The 15,033-nt window shown below is 40.2% G+C and overlaps 1 protein-coding gene across 1 annotated transcript in view; it reads left to right on the forward strand.

Moving 5' to 3' along the window:
• The first annotated feature begins 2,894 nt into the window (after window positions 1-2,894).
• LOC127646445 (sodium channel protein type 8 subunit alpha-like) overlaps window positions 2,895-15,033 on the forward strand; it is a 106,916-nt gene continuing 94,777 nt past the window's right edge. Inside the window, exons 1-2 of the mRNA XM_052130108.1 lie at window positions 2,895-2,912; window positions 7,429-7,766. Coding sequence (XP_051986068.1) covers window positions 7,485-7,766 — 282 coding nt within the window. The 5' untranslated portion in view covers window positions 2,895-2,912; window positions 7,429-7,484. The remainder of the gene's footprint in view (window positions 2,913-7,428; window positions 7,767-15,033) is intronic.

The raw sequence follows: 15,033 nt of genomic DNA on the forward strand, positions 1-15,033 counted from the left end.
TGTTATCTGTTAAGAAGACTTTATCTGAGATTGTTGGAGTGAAGGTTCCTCACCAGGCGGGAATATGTATACTTGGTATATATCCAAAAAAACTTTATTGTCAATCCTAAAGATTTAACTTTAATTGACTTCGGACTTCTGCAAGCTAAGAGGATGATTGCTCTGTCTTGGAAAAAAATGGATGTGCCCTCTATACATGTGTGGATAAAGGAGATGGCATCTTGTATTGTGTTGGAAAGACTGACTTATATAACCAGGGGACGGACTTTAGAGTTTGAGAGTGTGTGGAAACCTTTAATAGAGTTTCTTAAACGTTAAAGTGCACAATCAACTTGAAACTGCTGTGTTGACATATGTTGTTGAGTGTTTGTGTTTTATTTAGTTATTTAATTTGTTAAGTATGTGAAGTATGTGAAATGTCTTGTGGAAATTGTGAATGTTTATTTTATGGATGTTACTGTTTTGATTGTCTTTGTATAAGTGAAATATATGTGTAAAAGTTCAATAAAAATATTGTTGAAAAAAAATCAAGGAGAAGAGATTTTATCAAATGAAAATCATGTGAACATGTATAATGTTTGTCTTGTGGCTCTACTTTTAAAATTATGTGTGTTTTAAGGTTTATGAACTGGCCTCATTCACTTCCATTGTGAGTGCATTACTGTAACCATTAATGTTTCATTTTTTCTTTCTTTTTTTTATTTTTATAAATGAGATGAATATATTTTCTGTGGCAATCAATGCAACATTTTTTTTTAAATTCCTTTAAAGGTGCTCTCAGTAATTTTGTCCTCATATAAATAGTTTCATTCCAAAAGAAATGAAAAGTGATTTTGAAAAATATGTGTAAAATCATGACCACTCAAATAAAATGAAGTCTTTAGTCATATCAGTAACCTTATAAAGCAGATTTATTCTACAAGGAGAGGTGTTGGGGTTATTCTACAAGGAGAGTTTTTGGACACTTTGGATGCTTCGAAATCGGAAGGCTGGAGCCTAGTTAGGCTGTGTTCTTAGACCAGTCCTTCTGAGGCTGCAAGGAATTGAGGGTGATTAAAGGCTAAAGGCTGCGAAAGGACGCACTTGATGCATCCTCCAAAATATTGCAAACGAATAGGGTCCTAACAATTGAGGTGGCTTTCAACGGTTCTTGATGACGTGGCAGTCGAGATATCCAGCCTAAGGCTGCAACCTTCCGACTGAGAAACACCCTTTGACTTATAAATATAAAGATTTATGGCTGACCAATGACATTGGTAACTAAAAACGATTGTGTTTGAGTTAAGGTTGCATTCACACACCTTGGTGTCAGTGTATATCCAAGATGACTATAAAAAAGACGATAAACAAAAAATTACTGAGTGCACCTTTAAGTACTGTGTGATGTGAAGTTCCAACTTCTACTACAGTATTTTGAAATGAAAACATGCACTGTAAAAAAATGTCTGTAAATTTAAGTGTAAAAGACTGTAAAAATGCTACAGAAAATAAACATTAATTGATTAATGAGTATTAACTGTAAAATATACAGTAAATTTTTGTAATATATTTTCAAAGACAATAAAGTAGTTTTTACAATAAAATGTTGTAAAAATATATATATTTTAAAAGCATTATTTTCCTGTATAATTAATGGTAAAAATGTACATTATGTTTAACAAGAGAGTATATGTACTTTTTACAGAAAATTATTGGTAAAATTACAATTAAAACAATAATCGGGCATTCCCACAATTCCCTGCATGACCCATCATTATATCATTATATTTTATGGGATTTACGGGTTTCTTCTTATTTAAAATCAGTTGTATACATTGGGGTGTTCTGTTTTATATTGAATGTATTTTAGATTTCACATGTGTTATCCTGATGGTGTTTAGTGTTTGTGTGAGTGACACTGAGCACTGTCTCTATACATTTTTATTGGTCATTGCTCCATGATGAGGCAGTATTGGTGAACTTCATGTCATCATGTGCTCTTCTGTCATTTTTATAGGGAATAACAATACTTAATAAAGTAAAATGCAAATTTTTACAGTTTCAGAAGGTTAATATTAAGTTTATGATGGTTTTTTTTACGTAATTTTTTACAGTTCCAGTGTGATCATATAAATTACAACAGTTTTAATCTGTAAAATGTACAGGTTGTTCTGTGAATGTGTTTATATTTTACTGTATTTTTTGGCATAATTATTCTGGCAACCATAGCTGCCAGTTTTTTTTTTTTTTTGGTAAAAACAACAGGATTATTATTTTACAATGCGGTTTTAGAAATATATATATACTCATTTTTTGCAACACAGTAGAGCAAAACGCTACTGAATTCAAATATGAAATTTTGATTAATTTTCTCAATTTCTTAATTTTTTTTTTAATTTGGAATGAGAATCCACATTGAATGCTCCTTATGTGTGCAAAACATCTATATGAATTCTCACAAACATAATAATGTATTTCATGTGCAAAGATAAGTTTAACATTTTAACAATTATTTTACTTCAGTTCATTCGTTTTAATTTATCTGTGGGAATCCCATTTTATCGCACAGTTCACTTTGATTTTCTAAAGTAACAATTGTTAAATTGTTTCAGACAATTTGAAGATTATATTATTTTCATTGTGAATTAGTTAAAATAATTAGGCTAACATCATTGATAGTGAGTGATTGATAATCCCTTTAAGCGCCGTTTCGCTTACGTTGCAGCGTTCCCCCGGTCAGTACGGAAGTCGGAAGTAGGGTACTTGCAGACGCTCCCTAACAATTTGCTGAGAGTCATCAATTATGCAGGCTAGCCGTACGCACTGGGAAGGAAGATAGCGGCAACAATATGGCGACATCCGCAGTTTCTCCTGGGTCTTTTAAACATTCTTAGCACGCAAATTTGACATGGATCGCCCTTAATGCGAAAAAAGTAAGTAGACTTTCTCTTCTGGTCAGCGCAAATCTTGTATTTATTTCAGGTGTTTATAGTCCATTGTGAGCGTGTCTTATACCTGGACTCATCTGCCGCAGAGCGGTCTCTCTCGCTCAGCATCTTTTCTGCTCATAGATGTGAATAGGCTTGCTGCAGGAAAACATCAAGTAACACACCAGGCTCTATTATAACAGTTACAGCGATGGTCAAACGGAATGTATTCAAAGGAACAAAATCTCACAGAGGTAAATGAGGGTGTTGGCCTGGCGCTGAAAACATTAGTGTGTCTGTGTCCAAATGTTGCCTAGAATATTCTCATACGATGGGACAGGCAAGTAAAACCGCCGCAAACTTTATTACAAATAAATATTCTCTGGTTAAAAAAAACATACATAAACAAAACGCAATATTTAGCATTCAAATATAATTTATGGCATTATTTTTAAACGTAATATGTCAAAATCACTAATGTGGCAGTGTTTAGTCCCCAAAAGAGCCTGCATTCCCCCTCCCTTGGAGTCACCCTCGCCATACTTATTTGGGCTGGAGACACTAGAATCGAGACTCCCACCCTCCATTTCTCACACTCTCTTCCCCAAAGCGTAGCGAAATTATTTGCGGTGTTGGGGGTGAGAGCACAGGCAGACTGCACGGGTGGGGTGCTGGTGCTGAACAAGAGTCCCAAATGTTCTTGAAGTGTTCAGATTCAAATGAAACCACCCAGGACAGTAACTCGAGACATATATAATGAAACATTACAGGCACGACTGTCTGAGACGTCTGTTGCATTGAGATTTGATAATCACGGATGTTTCACACATTGATTCGCTGGCTCGTGCCTTCACACGAGCTCCTGTCAGCTCCACTGCAGTATTTCAGTCGCGAAAGGGCATGGGCCCACGCGTGTACATAACCGGTACACACAGCTGCCATAAATACAGCAAACAAACTTTCATTCGTTTGATATGCTGATCTGTGAATCCCAAAATTGCACAAAGCAAATTGAAAAATGGATGAGAACTGGAAGCATTAGGAACCGACGGAACGCATAACAGAACACTGTTTTGGGGGTCGAAAATGTTTTGCAAATTGTATTCGCTTTGATACGGCGAGGACCGTTTCCCTGAATGACCTGTCCCAGGAGGTGTCCGTTACTGTTGGCGCATTCTCAGCTAACCAAACATATAAAAATGAGACAAATGTAGTCAAACAAGCTCACATTTGGGGTTCCAAAGAAATGTTAATATGTTTATGTGTTTATATGAGTCATGGTCAGATTTTAAGGCCTTTATTCTCCTCACGGGATAGGCTGGGGTGGTTTGTCCTCGTGACATTTGTGTCGCTACCCTCCCCTCAATGTACAGTGCCTTACATTTAGTTTAAGGCTTCAAATTAAATACGGAAAAGAGGTTTCAGTCCGGATGTTGGATGGCTTGAGGCAGTATCTGTAGATTTTTTTCATCACCTTGAGGACAAGCGTGAGCTCGCGCAGTGCTGAAACGGACAGCGCCACTAATTATTCTCGTATTCGACGGCATATAGAAGAAAACCATGGACTTCTGTCGGTCAATGTGATCCCTTAAAACAGAAGACAAATCGATGATGTTTAAACACCATAGCCCATAACGTAAGTGTGAAAAATACAAGAATTTGTGTAAGGTCATTATGTGTATGTGTATTGTCAGGGCTGTCTATCTGATACAGCGTGCTGTTCATGAATCACCTTGAGCTGAGGCGTCTTTACAGTATCCCGAGAAGGAGACTTGGAGGTTGGACACAGCCCGCGTGTAACTTGAAATGGACGATGTATTGTTTTCTCGGTTTCATTCGTCTAAACAGTCCGTCTTTGATAGGGAAATTATTTTGTCGCTTTAGCTGTCGATCAGGAAGCCGTGTTTTAAGGGCAATATAGTCGCTTGTCATAAAGGGCAATGTCACGTGCCGTGGGCACTTCACTAATGATTGGGCATGTGCTGACTTAACTGAATCAGTTTTTGGCGTATAAATAATTAACAGGCTATCATTAAGGATATAGAGAACAGGGATTCGGCGTCAAATAAAACAATCTTCGAACATTGCCTTTTATGACAAGCGACTATATTACCCTTAAAACACGGCTTCCTGATCGACAGCCTTCCACATAAGGCTTAAAAACTGATAAGAGAGCCGTTAGTGTTGACCGTTAAGTTTTCGACGGTTAAGTTTTTTAAATTTAAAAATGTAATTCAAAGTAATGTGGCGCCTGTAGGGGAGTGCTTGGGTGATTCTTCAATATCTTCGGCTGTCAGCACATCATGTAGCACTTTTATTAGTTATAATTTGTGGATGTGTGCAAACATAGTGCTGCAAAAATGGCTAGAAGAGGGCATGGTGCCAATACTTATGTGTTCTTATTGTTATACAAGTCTCAAAAGCTGTTGTTCTTATCATTGGAACATAAATGCAAGACAGGCTTGCAAGAAAATAATGCATGGGACATTCCGGAAAAGCCACTTACATTTTTAGCCCACTTTTTTGGTGCCCGGTGGACTAGGCTGGGACTGACTCTGTGACACACACCTGGAACACAGGGGAGTGTAGCCAAGTATTACTGATGTCTTTACAATTTTTATGTACCTCAACATTTGCAATTAATTTCTTTAAAACAGATGGTACTTCATGAATAAATCTCAATAGGGGAAGTAAATCTGCGAACCTGCAATGGTACGTCTACAACAATAGCTTGAAATGTAGTGAGTAAGTAAAATAATTAACATGCTAAAAAATTGTGCCAGTGTAACTAATTATTTTGATTGGAGTAAGGAGTTTGATTGTGCTATGTTATTTTGCGGTGCAAACTAGTTGTCGACCAATATGGAGTTTTCAATGGCGTGATACAGATTCTGATAGCTTGAGAGCAGGGTAATATATTGGAGATATACATAGTACAGTTTAATAACATGAAATGAGATATACACAAAATTCCTGAAATTAATTAAACACTAGTTATTTTACACATTAGGCTGTCTTGAACCATTACAAGGGCGATGGGACATAATTAAAACTAAATATACCAAATATTGTCCAATTAATCACTAGTCCAAACATAAATAACAAAGGAGCACAGTTAGGTTTGTTGTTTATCATCTTTTTTTTTTTTGTTTATTCTCTGTCCTGAGGTGCTTTAATGAGATATTATGAAATGGATAGTTCCAACCCTTAAATGTGATTGGATGAGCTACTTTCACAGCTGTTGTAAAATTATTATAAAACATGTTTATTTTGTCCAACAACCGCAAATAGCCTATTCTTAGGACAAAAACTATTGGCAAATACCAATCGAAAGTGATCATCCCTATACCCTAATCACTGCGAAGCACAGATCCCTTGAAATGGGTACTCTGAAGGGAGCATGGATTTATTCATCTTCAATATCGTGTTGTGGAAGGTTCTTTCATGAAAATATTCATTTTCTTGCTTTCGTTTGGAATGACCCTTCAAGTGGCTTCCCCTTCCTACAGATGCCTTCAAGGTTGCAAAAATGCTGTTATGGAATTCACACACTGTTATTTGGTGGACGAATTGTTTGTTCAGATTATTCTTTGTAATCCATTGAACTGGGGGCCTGGGTAGCTCAGCTCGCTAACTACCACACATGGAGTCACAAGTTTGAATCCAGGGCATGGTGAGTGACACCAGTCCGGATTCCTAAGCAACTAATTGTCCGGTTGCTAAAGTGGGTGGAGTCATGTTGGGTTAACCTCCTCGTGGTCGCTATAATGTAGTTCTCGCTCTCGGTGGGGCGCGTGGTGAGTTGTGCATGGAGGCCGCGGAGAATAGCGTGAAGCCTCCACATGCGCTAGGTCTCCGCGGTAACACACTCAACAAACCACATGATAAGATGCGCAGATTGATGGTCTCAGACGTGGAGGCAACTGAGATTGGTCCTCCGCCACTTAATTTATACAGATAAATGTTTTCCAACTGAATAAACAAAATGTTAAATGAAACAAATGACCAAAAAATGCAAGTAATCTCTTGAGTAATGAAAATAAATTTTGAATGTAACTGTATTCTGATTACCAAACTGCAAAAGAGGATGACCAATAACAGAGGCAACTAAAATCAATTACATTGATGTAACGTGTGCATGCGTGTGTTGTGTTGTGTTTCCATGTTATTTGGGGACTTTCCATAGACATAATAGTTTTTAAACTGTACAAACTATATGTTCTATTCCCTAACCCTAACCTTACCCCTAAACTTAACACACACACATGCACACACACACACACACACACACACACACACACACACACACACACACACACACACACACACACACACACACACACACACACACACAAAACTTTGTGTTTACTGTATTTATATATACTGTATTTGATTTGACATCTTTTTCTTCAAGACAGGTGAATTAGAACTGTTCTGAATTGTAACATCTATTCTTTTTCTTTTCTCATTGTTCACATCCCTACATCTGTCCTGGTGCCTCCCTTTCCCTTCCTCCTCCAAGAGTTGGTTGTCCTGATTGGCTTCTAAATAAAGAGGGCTCTGCTGCAGGATGACAATATGGCTGCACAGTTGCTTGCACCTCCAGGCCCCGATAGCTTCAAGAAGTTCACCCCAGAATCTCTGGCCAACATCGAGAAGCGCATCGCCGAGGAGAATAAAAAGAAGCCTGTCAAGCCCAGATCTGACAGCAGTCACCGCGATGACGATGATGACAACAAACCGAAGCCCAACACCGACCTGGAAGCGGGGAAGAGCCTGCCCTTCATTTACGGGGACATTCCTCCAAATATGTCGGCCGTCCCCTTGGAGGACTTGGACCCCTTCTATTTTAATAAGAAAGTGAGTGAGTGTTGAGCACATGTTGTCCCTGATCACACTCATCCTCCATGCAGGTGGAATATGGTTGCCCTCGCTAAGGTGAATTAAGAGAGGAAGTGTTCCTAATGCTTCGCTCTCTAGCGTCTGGGAGAACCGGAGGAGAGAGAGTGGTGTAAAGGTTTGGAGAAATGAGAAATTAGAGGAATATGGGTGGTGGTGATAGAGAATATTGCTGCATATATTTGGATACATTTATGGATAGATGTGATACTAACAAATAAGAATTTACAAACTTTTATATGGATAGATTTATTTATATTGCATATTTATAATTTGGTCAATATTGTGAATCAAATGACATCTTAATAATAAGGTATTTTCTACTTTATTTTGCTACTTCACAATTAGAATGACCTGCACACTCATTATTTTAAAGTGTTTAGTGTTTTAAGTGTTCAAATTTAACTGTTGAGTTTTTAAACTGATTTGATAGCTTTGATATGTAATGCATAACTTTCTCTCTTTCCTTTCTTCTGTATTGTGGGTCAAAATACAATTAGTTAAATCCAAAAAGAAAATTAGAGATGTAATTTATAAAGTGTAGTATATATAGTGTGTAAGTGGGCAAAAAATATTTCTTAGAATTTTGATTTAACTGGATCTCCTGTGTGAATAAAAGGAGTATTAGAATAGGCTTTTCTATTTAAATAGCATTCGATAAGTGGTTATTTATTAACATAAACTGAAGTAATCCAGTTAGAAAATTGTGATTTCCCAATGCCAAAATATACAATATTGTCCTGAATTTAAGGCAGTTATGCTTCTGATGTGTATAAATGTATCGGTACCATAAGGTTCCTCTTCATCATAAGGTTCAGTTCTTTAACTTTGGTTAACATAATACATTAGATATCATGAACTTATACAAAGATTAATGACTTTTAACAGCATTTATTAATCTTAGTTTATGTTCCATCCATCCATCCATCCATCTTATCCGAAGTCATGTCGCAGGGGCAGCAGCTCCAGCTGGGGGCCCCAAACTTCCCTATCCCGAGCCACATTAACCAGCTCTGACTGGGGGACCCCGAGGCATTCCTAGCCAGTGTGGAGATGTAATCTCTACACCTAGTCCTGGGTCTTCACGACCTAGTTCTTTCGGTCATGACCCAGCCTTCATGACCATAGGTGAGGGTAGGAATGAAAATTGACCGGTAGATCGAAAGCTTAGCCTTCCGGCTCAGCTCTCTTTTCATGACAACGGTGCGATAGAGCGAGTGCAATAATGCCCCGCTGCCCCGATTCTCGGGCCAACCTCCCGCTCCATTGTCCCCTCACTCCTGAACAAGAACAAGACCCCGAGGTACTTGAACTCCTTCATTTGGGGCAATACCTCCTTCCCTACCCGAAGTACGCACTCCATCGGTTTCCTGCTGAGAACCATGGCCTCAGATTTAGAGGCGCTAATCCTCATCCCAGCCACTTCACACTCGACTGCCAAGTGATCCAGTGAGAGTTGAAGTTCACAGACAGATGGTGACATGAAGACTACATCATCTGCAAAAAGCAGCGATGAGATCCCCAGCCCAGCCCACCGAAACACACACCATCCCCACCCCGACTACGCCTCGATATCCTGTCCATGAATATCACAACAGGATTGGTGACAAAGCGCAGCTCTGGCAGAGACCAACCCCCACATGGAACGAACTCAGGGATTGAATTGCCCTAAGAAGGGATCCCCCCACCCCGTACTCCTGCAGCACCTCCCACAGTCTCTCCCAGGGGACCCATTCATAAGCCTTCTCCAGATCCACAAAACACATGTAGACTGGATGGGCATACTCCCAGGCCCCCTCCAAGATCCTTGCAAGAGTAAAGATCTGGTCCGTCATTCCACGGCCAGGACGGAACCCGCATTGTTCCTCTTCAATCCGAGGTTCGACAATCGGCCGAACCCTCCACTCCAGCACCTTGGAGTAAACTTTACCAGGGAGGCTGAGAAGTGTGATACCCCTGTAGTTGGCACACACGCTCTGATCCCCCTATATGAAGAGTCACCCCATCACCCCATTCTGCCACTCCTTAGGCACTGTCCCAGACTTCCACACAATGTTGAAGAGGCGTGACACCCCCTCCATATCCAAAGCCTTCAGCATTTCTGGTCTGATCTCATTAATCCCCGGGGCTTTGCCACTGTGGAGTTGTTTGACTACCTCAGTGACCTCCCCCAGGGAAATTGAATCTGATCCCCCATCAGCCTCTGGCTCTGCCTCTAGCATAGAGGATTTAGGAGTTTTAGGAGTTCTTCAAAGTGTTCCTTCCACCGCCCTATAAACTCCTAAGTTGAGGTCAACAGTGTCTCATCTTTGCTGTATACAGCTTGAATGGTTCCCCATTTCCCCTCTTTAGGTGGCAGACGGTTTTCCAGAAGCACTTTGGTGCGGACCCGAAAGTCCTTCTCCATGGTTTCTCTGAACTTTTCCCACACCCACTGCTTTGCCTCTCTCATGGCAGAGGCCGCAGCTCTTTGTGCCTGTCGGTACCTTGCAACTGCCTCCGGAGACCTCCAGGACAACAAATCCCGGAAGATCCGCTTTCTTCAGTCAGACGGCTTCCCTGACCACCAGTGTCCACCACAGTGTTCGAGGGTTACCTCCCCTTGCGGCACCTAAAATCTTGAGGCCGCAGCTCTCCACCTTGGCTTCGGCAGTGGAAGCTTTGAACATTGCCCACTCTGGTTCAATGTCCCCAACCTCTGCAGGGATGCCTGAAAATCTCCACCGGAGGTGTGAGTTGAAGATCTCACGGACAGGGGCCTCCTCCAAACATTCCCAGTTCACCCGTACTACTTGCTTGGGCTTCCCAGGTCTGTCCAGAGTCTTTCCCCACCCCCTGACCCAACTCACCACCAGATTGTGATCGGTTGACAGCTCCGCCCCTCTCTTCACCCAAGTGTCCAAAACATATGGCCTCAGATCCGATGACACGATTACAAAATCGATCATCGACCTTCGGTCTAGGGTGCTCTGGTACCACGTACACTTATGAGTATCCTTATGCTCGAACATGGTATTTGATATAGATAATCCATGACTAGCACAGTAGTCTAATAACAAACATCCACTCGGGTTCAGATCGGGGAGTCTGTTCCTCCCAATCACACCTTTCCAGGTGTCCCTGTCATTTCCCACATGCTCGTTGAAGTCATTGGACATAAAGTTTATGTTAATTTATTAAAATATTATTGTTCCAATTTTGTTAATTTTGCATTAATTCATGTTAACTTATTCAGATTTTAATGTAAAAAATGTACTAGAATGTGTAGAAATGAACAATAACCAAGATTAGCAAATACTGTAAAACTATTTTTCATTGTTAGTTCATTTTAACTATTATGTTTAGGAATGTTTCTGGTTCAATAAAAGTTAAGCTCAATCGACATCATTGGTTGCATAATGTTGATTACCACAAAGAATTATTTTGACTCGTCCCTCCTTTTCTTAAAAAAATAATGAGATAAATAAAAGTTTATGGTTCAGTGAGGCACTTACAATGTTAGTGAATGTGGCCAATTTTTAATGGCTCGGCCACGGCCACATCTCTACGCTTACATTAATTCTTCAGTTAAAACTCATGTATTATTTGAGCTGTAAAGTTGCTTAAATCGTAATTTTTACAGTTGTTTTACGGTTTTAGGGTTTACGCCGTTATGTCATCATGGTAACAAATTTGTAAAATTGGATATAACTTTACACAGATAATGTATGGATTTATTATGGATTTTATAAAACTAAAATCATGTTAACACACATATTGTTTATGTCTTGTGGATATACATTTGAAACGGTGAGTATTTTAACATTTACAGATTGACTTATTCACTTCTATTTAACTGCCTCACTGTAACAGAAAGGAGGGACATGGCAAATATTTATGTATTTTTTTTTGTGGTTATCAACATTATGCTACACATATTGTTGATTTGAGCTTAACTTGTATTGAGCCTGGAATATTTTTGTAATGAATGTTAACAAATACAAATTTATTGTAAAGTGCACTAATGTACACTCACTTAAAGGATTATTAGGAACACCATACTAATTCTGTGTTTGACCCCCTTTCGCCTTCAGAACTGCCTTAATTCTATGTGGCATTGATTCAACAAGGTGCTGAAAGCATTCTTTAGAAATGTTGGCCCATACTGATAGGATAGCATCTTGCAGTTGATGGAGATTTGTGGGATGCACATCCAGGGCACGAAGCTCCCGTTCCACCACATCCCAAAGATGGTGACTGTGGGGGCCATTTTAGTACAGTGAACTCATTGTCATGTTCAAGAAACCAATTTGAAATGATTCAAGCTTTGTGACATGGTGCATTATCCTGCTGGAAGTAGCCATCATAGGATGGGTACATGGTGGCCATAAAGGGATGGACATGGTCAGAAACAATGCTCAGGTAGGCCGTGGCATTTAAACGATGCCCAATTGGCACTAAGGGGCCTAAAGTGTGCCAAGAAAACATCCCCCACACCATTACACCACCACCACCAGCCTGCACAGTGGTAACAAGGCATGATGGATCCATGTTCTCATTCTGTTTACGCCAAATTCTGACTCTACCATCTGAATGTCTCAACAGAAATCGAGACTCATCAGACCAGGCAACAGTTTTCCAGTCTTCAGCTGTCCAATTTTGGTGAGCTCTTGCAAATTGTAGCCTCTTTTTCCATTTGTAGTGGAGATGAGTGGTACCCGGTGGGGTCTTCTGCTGTTGTAGCCCATCCGCCTCAAGGTTGTGCATGTAGTGGCTTCACAAATGCTTTGCTGCATACCTCGGCTGTAACGAGTGATTATTTCAGGCAAAGTTGCTCTTCTGTCAGCTTGAATCAGTCGGCCCATTCTCCTCAGACCTCTAGCATCAACAAGGCATTTTCGCCCACAGGACTGCCGCATACTGGATGTTTTTCCCTTTTCACACCATTCTTTGTAAACCCTAGAAATGGTTGTGCGTGAAAATCCCAGTAACCGAGCAGATTGTGAAATACTCAGACCAGCCCGTCTGGCACCAACAACCATGCCACGCTCAAAATTGCTTAAATCACCTTTCTTTCCCATTCTGACATTCAGTTTGGAGTTCAGGAGATTGTCTTGACCAGGACCACACCCCTAAATGCATTGAAGCAACTGCCATGTGATTGGTTGATTAGATAATTGCATTAATGAGAAATTGAACAGGTGTTCCTAATAATCCTTTAGGTGAGTGTATATTTAAGTTATTCCTATTGCTTGTCGAGGGACCGAGAGAGTATATGAGAGCATTTTGTAGCTTTCCTCTATTGGATCAGCTCAAAGGTGATTCTGCAGTTAAATGTGGAGATCTCCAAGAAAATATAAATTATGAAGAGAACTGAACCCTACACAAATACTTTACAAAATGTTTGCACGTCAGTGTCTGTTTATTTTTTATAATGGTTCTGTAAGACTAGACTCAACCCAGTCACATCCCAATTCCTTTCTGTTATGTTTTCCTTTTCAGTGTCTTCTTAAATGACCTTCAACATCAATGTATTTTGTGCATGTGTGTGTGTGTGTGAGTAAAAGAGTGGTGCACCCACATCATCATATCCCTGTTGTCACTCTCACTAGAGGTGTGTCTTACATAACTGAGCACACTGTGGCATGTGTAATAGAGTGGGAGTTGGGGGGATTTTTAAAGAGAGAAAAGAAACAGAGAAACAATATATTATCTTCTAAACTTGCATATGTACACTTTGTCCAGTCTTCTATCCAGAGGAATTACCATAGCTGTCATCCTGCACCATACAATATCCGCACATCCTCTCTGGTCCCCTCTCCACTCCGTCTTGTTTTTTTATGAGGAGGCTATAGATTCAGTTGCTCATGTTACCACTCTTGCATTTTGAGGAGAGTTAGAGAGAATAGAGAGAGGAGAGGAATGGGAGGAGGAAATGGAGAAGTGCAGAGCTGCGGTTCTACTGGTCCCTCGAGTATTAGGATGAAAGAACCATTTATGCCATGGGCGTATAAACCTGCAGAAAGTCTCATATGATTGTATGTATGTATTTAAGAGATATGGGATGTGTCCAATCTGCCTAGTCAGTTAAAATGGACTCATACTGATTGTGTGCATGCATGCAGTTTTCTGATGGCAGTCATTGTATCAGCAGTCGGCCACTGTTTGACCTTTGTAGACAGCACTTTAAGAGAGTTGTTTAGATAGATATATAGACAGACAGACAGGCAGACAGAGAGATCAATAGTAGGAATGTAGGTAGGTAGATAGGGTTGTGTCAGTTAGCATATGAAGGGAATGGGGAAAGAAAACTGTTGTTCATTTAAGGCTTAGAGTAAGTGCATTCCGTGACGTAAAGTAGATCAGATGTACTTGGTGTTAAGTGCAAAAGTAATGCTATTTCCAGTTTTACCACTATTAAACCCCCATCCCTCATCCTCCTCCGCAGCAGCAGTTCCCTCAGCTCTTTCCACATCTTAATGTCTCTCTGGCCCTCTTCTCTGTAGATGATGACATTTTCAGTTGCTTTGCAGCATATCACTTATGCTTTGATAAGGAAAGAACAATAAGCTGCATTGTGTGTTTGTGCAGGTGTTTATGGAGCTTTGTGTTCAATGCTTTTGTATAATTTTTTTGCTCAAACAATATAATTTTGCTCATATGTATCCACATTACCCTCTGTAAAAGTACAATCCTTCAGAGTCGTGATATTCCTGAGGGGAACACAGTGTTGATCACTAATATTTACAGGTCATTGCGTGAGTATTTCAGCTGACACAAGGACAAAGGGTCAAGGTCAAATTTGGTACTACATTGGTTCTCTTACGAGAGGTTCTCTCGTATTGCGTAAGCTAGCTTACGCTACGGGAAAGATTAATCTTTTCTGAGATATTGAAGCCAAAAAATTATCCTTAATTTTGTATCCATTGTCAACACAGTGCAGCAACTGCATACCTTGAGCGGGCTAGCTAGCGAGCTCATAGGTTGCTCTGCGGCAACTGCTGCAGCCTATAGACGAACTTGAGTGAACTTGCGTCCAATGACAGGCGCCCGCGCCGTCACTGCATCAAAGCCCGCCAAAATGGGCGTGGCTAGAGTGCATATAAGCGTAAGTTCGTAGGCTGGAACCCTGATTTTCATCTATTCAGCGAAGCTCTTCGCATCTCTGAACTGCAGAAGCTGCGTCGCCGTTCGAGGGGCATCTAGCAAGCTTGGACAGCGCTCGAAGAAGCCGGCCGTCTTTGCCACC

This window comes from Xyrauchen texanus, chromosome 7 (genome assembly GCF_025860055.1).
Source record: "Xyrauchen texanus isolate HMW12.3.18 chromosome 7, RBS_HiC_50CHRs, whole genome shotgun sequence".
NCBI classification, from domain to species: domain Eukaryota; kingdom Metazoa; phylum Chordata; class Actinopteri; order Cypriniformes; family Catostomidae; genus Xyrauchen; species Xyrauchen texanus.